This window comes from Echinococcus granulosus (genome assembly GCF_000524195.1).
Source record: "Echinococcus granulosus chromosome Unknown EG_S00043, whole genome shotgun sequence".
Classification (NCBI taxonomy): domain Eukaryota; kingdom Metazoa; phylum Platyhelminthes; class Cestoda; order Cyclophyllidea; family Taeniidae; genus Echinococcus; species Echinococcus granulosus.
Window position 1 is genome coordinate 327,818 of NW_020170423.1, and position 7,367 is coordinate 335,184.

At 41.5% G+C, this 7,367-nt stretch overlaps 2 protein-coding genes across 2 annotated transcripts in view; both read right to left on the minus strand. All coding sequences in view use genetic code 11, as the record gives it.

The window, feature by feature from the left end:
* Window positions 1–3,365: 3,365 nt before the first annotated feature.
* On the minus strand, window positions 3,366–4,635 carry EGR_05649 (NAD(P)H-dependent D-xylose reductase; the record flags this gene model as incomplete). Its single annotated transcript, XM_024494898.1, has 6 exons — window positions 3,366–3,438; window positions 3,507–3,727; window positions 4,122–4,172; window positions 4,204–4,320; window positions 4,357–4,524; window positions 4,561–4,635. 6 exons carry the CDS (start codon window positions 4,633–4,635, stop codon window positions 3,366–3,368), a joined length of 705 nt encoding a protein of 234 aa, XP_024350695.1.
* A 284-nt stretch (window positions 4,636–4,919) lies between these two features.
* EGR_05650 (hypothetical protein) overlaps window positions 4,920–7,367 on the minus strand; it is a gene marked incomplete at both ends in the record, with an annotated part of 2,982 nt that continues 534 nt past the window's right edge. Inside the window, one exon of the mRNA XM_024494899.1 lies at window positions 4,920–5,090. Within this exon, the coding sequence (XP_024350696.1) occupies window positions 4,920–5,090 (171 nt within the window). The remainder of the gene's footprint in view (window positions 5,091–7,367) is intronic.

The window sequence follows — 7,367 nt, forward strand, 5'->3', positions numbered from 1 at the left end:
TGCTCAAGGCTTCGTTTTCAAGAAACGCAGTTTGTCTAGAATAAACACAACAAAACAACTGGTTCTCATCCATCTGGCCGTCGGATGTCGAGTCATCGAGACCCTGACTTCAAGTGATGAGTTGGGGCACGGACTGAGGGTCGGTCTTCTCCTTGAGTGGGACAACCGAAACAAGTTCGGCCAATTTATGGCTTTTTTGGAACATTTATACATTCGGGCAGTATTTAATAAGGTTATCTTGGTGCAGAGAAGTAAAAAGGTAGCACAGCAACTAGATAAATACTGCTGACATTTTGGCTTGTCATTACGTTATAGCAGTGTAGCGAAATAAAACTGCTACGGTATCTTTAATAGCGTAAACTTGTTACCTTAAACGTGGTCAGGCTCTAAAAAAAAATTTTTTTCTTTAATTATAAATAGAGCTCCGCGCAAGTCTCACGGGTCGTTAAGCAACCACTTAAGTGACACCTTCATGGCAGTCAGTTAAGCTTTTACAAGCTAGGGGGGAAAACTTGTATTTCAGCTTTTTGAAAGAATTTCTTAAGTGTAAATGCGCCATATTAAGCCTTTTTTAACATTAAATATAAGCGTAAATTCTGCATGGGCTGATATCAGCACTCGGCTTGTGGATGAATGTGGCCGAGGTGGAAACACGCCTGTCGTGCCATGACCTCACACGACCACTATCCTGACCCGGTATCTAGTTAAGCCCTAACCACAGAGATAATTCCGACCTCCTAATCTGCATTGTTCGGATGGCCTTATTTCCAGTGTGAAATAAATATTTTAAGCAAATTTTGGCGGTTCCGAATTTCTCGTCCTGCTGAAGCAGGTTGGTACTGGTACACAGAGATACTCTATAATTAACGCCAAGACTATGACAGCTTCGTAAGAGTCAATGTTGGTAAAGAGTTGATTAACCAAGGCTTATTTATGTTTTGTTCCACCTGTCTATCTCATTTGTCATCAAGGCAACTAATTACCTCACTTCATGTAGAATTCAAAATCGTTTAGGTGGCTGTTTTGACAACCAACATTCATCTGACACACGTCAGTGTCAACAATACGATACAAAAATGGGTCAAAAGTGTAGTCTCCTTACTCATAAATAACTAGCATATACATGGTTCCAGACTTTAATTTACGAGGCTCTAAAAACACCTCGTCGTACGTCAAACAGAGAAAAAGAAAGCGCTAGGTGATAATTATCAAGACAAGACTAGGTAATTTGTTCTACCCCAGAAACAAAAAAAGGCCAGATTATATTCTACTAGTGTGAACAGCGCCACTCCCTAACCATGACTGTCAGAAGGCTTAAATCTAAAAGCCTAAGCCCTGGAGCATTGCTAAGACTTACCATTCTCCCTATTCACCCTTTTATGGGGACAGACAAATCAGTACAATCTTTGCATGAATGAATGGATGTCGTGAAGGAGGTTGGTATAGTTCTTTAGAACCGAGGGAGGAGAGATATTAAATGCCACTTTTTGGTGGCTTCTATTACAAATATACAGTTTAATGCCAGGGCAACTCATCTATGGCGAAATAGGTGACTTCGTGTAACTTAAAAGTCTGCTGATGTGGTTGTATGCAGTAGTCCGACGAAATTGTATTTTTCCAATGGCCTTTCAATACAAAAGGGCAATGAATAACGGTAGAAGACCGCAATAATGAGGCCTTTTAAAAGTGTTTTCAGGAGATGATTGAAGTTCTTTTTACTCACCTAGAACAATATTGCCTTGACAAGAAAGCCAGTTGCAAGCAGACAGGTAAATAGAGGGGTTTTATCCACAAAGGCGGTTTTAAATTCACCTTTCCACGGTTACGTGATGTTATCCTTACCGGATGTTTGCGCGAGAGTGACACATTTATGAGTTGGACGGACGCGCTGGTCAATGCTTTATACAATTACCCTAACCAACTCTGGCAACCAGGGATAGCTGACTGAGCCTATATCTGCTTCTCCGTCACAGACTTCATTCATTCAAGGTAGAAAAGTAACTGGTTAACAAGAAACCAGAAACAAGATCTGCAAGGCCAGTCACTGTCTAGCGAGTTTTAAGCTAAGCTTGTCATCAACCGCAAGTGAATTTGCTCACTTTTGGATCCCATCATGAAGTATTAGGTAACTGGATTGCCATGCTTGATAGTAATTTAGCCAAGCCAATAAAAAAACAAAACTACTCAAAAAGCTGCTTTCTTTGTTGATGGATAGTCCAGCATTTGATTTTTGGATGTAGGACCGCAGGGACGGTGGTTTGACCTCCTCTAATGTAAACAACACCAACGAAAGCCTACCTGTGTGTAGACAAGAAATTTGATGCGTACGCATTGATTCCATCAACTTGATGACAGATGTGTAAGGGGGCAGTGGCAGGTCGGAACTCAAAACTCTTTTCATGAAGAACTTTATGTAGTACAGTTGTAAACGGTGTTTGAGTTTCACAATTCTGATTTCAATGGAAATTTGAAAAAGTCAGGTTACATTATTCCATGCAAAAAGAAGTAATCCATGGCGTTTCACGATTTCGGTTGCTGTTTTCTTATCCTGATTTTACCTAAGCGCAGGATTGTTACACGCTAGAGAATGGAGGAAGTGTATCTGGAGACCCTAGGCACGCTTGTTTATTTACCTGTCCATTTATCTGCCAATGCGAACAAAATACTGAATTGAACTAAACAGACTTGCACGCTACTTATTTTTCATTTTCAGTAGCACCTGGTGTTAGCATATAGCGACAGTGGAAAGGTATTCAGATGACGTTAGTGACCTGATTGAAGGGACATAGCGTTTACAAATTGAGCACAAACTTGTTACCTTATACGCCTACTCGACATCTAAGTGGGTGTGTTCCATTTAAGTATGATAAAAAACGCCATGGCCACTGTGCATTATGTTTAGGTGCCAAATGGACAGTGCTTTTGAAGGCAGAGTCGTTTTTTGGAGGATCTTCACGTGACCACTGGTGCAAGAGCATAAACATGAAACATATACATAAAGTGCACTTTTTTTGCCATCAAGTGGATCGTGAATCCTCCATCAACTGTATCCATTAATACAGGTAGTGGTTATGTACTTTGCATGCTCAAAATGCTCCATGTGTGCCAGCCAATCTGCCTTCACTTCCCTCTCTCAGCTCGTTTTAAGGGAATATTATACTCTTTAAGAAGTGAGGATGAAGAAATATTTAGATGCCGAGAATCCGGAAACCAAACACAATCGAAGTCAAAGAGGAAAAAATGGAAGCAAGGCGTTTTTTCATTCAAGGATGCCCGAGCAACTAGTTTCACCATATAAACACAAAAGCCGCTCACAACTAAAGGCGATACCCAAGGTCTTGACGAGGCACAATGACATCTTTATATTAGTTAAATGAAGTCGTAAAAATCTTTGACAGAAGAGAATCCAAACATTCTCTGTAAAACATTTCAAAATTTCTAAATAGAATTAGATTTAAAAGAAGAGCTTTTACATAGGAGTAAAATGAAAAGAAAAAATAACTTACAGCGTTGAAGGGGATGAGGGAATGTCGTGTATCATGACCTGTATTCCGAAGGAGTGAGCATATTCCATAAGCTCCTGATTAAGTGTAATAATGGCAGCTTCAACGTGAAGTAATACAGGTTTGATGTTGCAAAACTTGGTCAAGCGGTCGATTTGATCCTTGCTGAAATTCGACAAGCCAATTGACTTAACAAGACCCGCATCAACTAGCTGCTCCATTGCCTAATATTTGAAAAAAAATCATAACAATCCACTTATGATAACTTACTTCTAGAACATAATTCAGGTAAAAGCATAAGTAGTGAATTCTTACGCATAATTATAGAATTCCGGGCCTCGATAATTTTGCGAAAACGTAAATTCGTCGTTCACTGGTAAAAATGATCATTTTAACTATTTGCTACAACAAGATCCTCTTCCGAGGGAGACTGGCAAAAAATATCCTTTAAAACATTCCTCTTTGATAAATTACTTAAAACAGCGAATCGAAAGGTCGATTTATTGGACTTGTTGCGCCTGTTTTACTCTACATTAGCCATGATAAAATTAGCACAATGTAATTTGGCAAGAATACTAGTTTGATCAACTATATGTTAGGTGCAATTGCCTGGCTTACGCGCCACATCTGCTCGATGGTTTTCGGCGGTATCCGATGGTTTTCAATAGCCTAAAACATAGTTCATTAATATGTTTCTCACCGTAAAGGTAAACGGATTGTGTAGTAAGTAGAGGTCTAAATAGGACAAATTTAGACTTGACAGTGCTTCTTCAAGGCAGTTCCTGACATTTTGTGTTTCCTTTAGGGTAATTGGAGTCTATAACAAATCGGCAACTTTATTTCACACGTTTACTTTTAATGATATGAAAAAGTCAGCCCTTTTCAATGTTGTAGAAGAAAGCTTCATTTCTAAAACACTTCTGACAGCCCTCTGATTTTCGGTATCAGAAGCACAGTGAAAATGCCGATAGCCGGAGTCAATAGCACAAAGTAAAGTCTTTTCGAGTTCAAACACCTGAAGCTGAAATAAAGTAATACACGAAACAAACAAACTCACTTTTGATGCGTCAAAACCGACTACAGGTACACGAAACCCATTGTTTAAAGGAGCAAACTTCTGCGCAACTGGCATTATTGCTAAGACGCCTTCAATACAGTCGATCGCGTATTTGAAGGTGCCGTCAAGGTAGAAAGGACTTTGAATAAATTTAAACAAAAGCTTGGAAATTTGAGTTAGTCCTCTGTTGCTTAATTGTCAAAAAAGCTATCGCTTTATGTAACATTGTTACATTTGTTGCCTTATTGCCATTTTAAATCAACAATTATAAAGTGTTAAAATAATCAATTCAGGTATTTTAAAAATGGCTGCTAACCGTACCCTTTTTTACTTAAAGGCTTCAACGCTTAAGGTATAAATTACAAATCAAACAGACGGTAATTTTTGTTAGATGCAGTACAATTATGTAGATTGCCAATTCTGCCAATATCAGCATGATTATGTACTGTCGTATTCTTATTGCGTATGTGCCCTTTTGGCAAGAAGCGATCATTGAACTCTACTTTTGTAACACAGAAGTCATGAGGGTTCTGAGGCAGAGGAAAAGTTCATTACCCAGACTTCCCTGAACTTGTACTAATTATGGTTAACGCTGACTAACAAACATGTCCCCACCCAATCAACCAGTTCGTTTAAAGGGTATGAAGGGAAGAGAGGATGCCTTAAACGAGGCGCAGATTAAAATGGCGGCTGCGTTGGCGGACCTCCCCCCACTCAAGGACGACATGAACTTTGAAAGGCGCAAAACCGCAGAATTTAACTCCTGCCTCTATCCTCAACTCCAAAGCCTATCCCTAATCCTCTGTAGCCTCCGCCATGATTTGTTTTCCGCTGCAATAAATGTTGACATCACTCTCAATACCACCAGACACATTACATTACTCCCAAAAATCGGGCGAAGCTTACAAAGAGTACACTAGAAATCTTTAATATCTAACGGAGCATGCCTTTTTAGGCCCACCTTAAACAGGGTCGCTGGCTTGGTGCAGCGCTTCTTTTGAAGCCGACTCATACTACCAGCTCGCTGTATAAATTATTCGAAAAAAAGGTAAAAGAGAATTTCAAGTGAGAGAAAGAGCATCATGAGGCGCTTAAAGAACTGGAGCGACTGCGCCGCGCCAATACTAGCACTACCAAGCCTTGCATCAAGTGACCCACCATTTATACTGGATACGAACGCGGGCAACGCAGCCGTAGGCGGCGTACTCTCCCAAAGGGACAAAGAAGGAAAGGAACACGTCATCGTCTACGCATGTACTAGACTCAGAAAAAAACGAGACAGAAAAGCGCAACACAACGTGAGCTATCCGCTATCTACACAATGGTTAGACGCTTCAGACACTACCTGATAGTGAGGAAGGTCATAGTTGAAACGGATCATCGGGTACTCACCTGGATAAAAACAATGGAGGTCGGTCGCTCAGTTGCATGCTGGTACGAAGAACTGCAACAATAGGATTTGATAGTGCAAAACAGAACTCTTGGTCCTGCGGACCAGTCGAGGCTGGAATGGCCAGTGTTGCGGTGCGCACCACCTCCTTGAACAAGCCGGCTGAACGTCAGTGGAGAAATACGCAGAGCACCGATCCCGACATGGCTCTGATGAATGGGAGGTTCCTGACATACTCTTTTAAACCCACAGTGGAAGAGATTACCTCATCTAGCAAGGCGGACGGACAGATATGGCAGGAGTGACCTAAACCCTCCCTAGAGGAAGTTTCATGACACCAAGGTATTGGATCTCCTAAGCGCCCAGTGGTACCAGGATCGTTGATACAAGTAGATCTCCAAGAGTTACACGTGCAGCTGCACCACATGGGTGAGAAGGCCATGCTAGATGCCTCAAGCAGAGGGTAATGATGGCCTGCATTTGCCCTTTGCCAAATCTGTATCACTTGCGGCAACTTCAGAAGGCTTCACTCCACAATAATCGCACCACCGCAGCCCATGCCCACGGGTTTCGCAGGGGACAGGTAGGGATGGACATCGTCGACCCCCTATATAATACCTGTGTTGTTTAAATGCATCACTGAGGGGAGAAGCGGACAATCAACTCCAACCTCGTGACAGAGGAGTCAGCCGAATTCTCCAAGGCAGCGAAGAGTTCAGTACTCAGACTGGTCACCGTTATCTCTGTCCAGTAAACATGTCCCTGTCGAATTGACCTTTTCATTCAAAGGAATCGAAGGTCAGAGAGGAAGAGTTAAACGAGGAACACGCCATAGCATGTTGAATATATATACTCTGCCCAAGTATTACGCCTTCCTGTCCTCACCGACGCCTTTCTTAAAACCCATTCGAAGTCTTCCATCATCTCCCCGATCGCCTTCTACTATAAGCTCTTGGAATGATCCATGGTCGATTGAAGTGAAATTAAAACTCATTTTTTAGGAAAATCACGAATAGACCGGGTGTGCAAGACCCGATACTCATTTCGGCGGCTGTATCCAATGTCAACTCACGTCCATAAGGCTCGTCGTTGATAACTCCCAGCCGGGGCTGACCAATCACACGCCCAAAGCCCAAATCACACTGAAGTAGGAAATGTGTACTGATTTAGTTTACACAAGGTTCAGTCTCTAACGGTCCGTCAGTTTATAAAGCCAATAAAAACTGGGACTGAAAATCATAACAGGGGGTAGGTTCTGAATGAAGAAAGGGTACAGGGGCAATCAAGATGACAACGACAAATAAAACTACTCATTAAGGGGGTATAAAGCGGAGTCGAGACAACCGTATGACATTCGGAGCTATGCTAATGAATTTGTACGGCATACCTAGGGGACAAAACATTCAAAGTTAAAGAT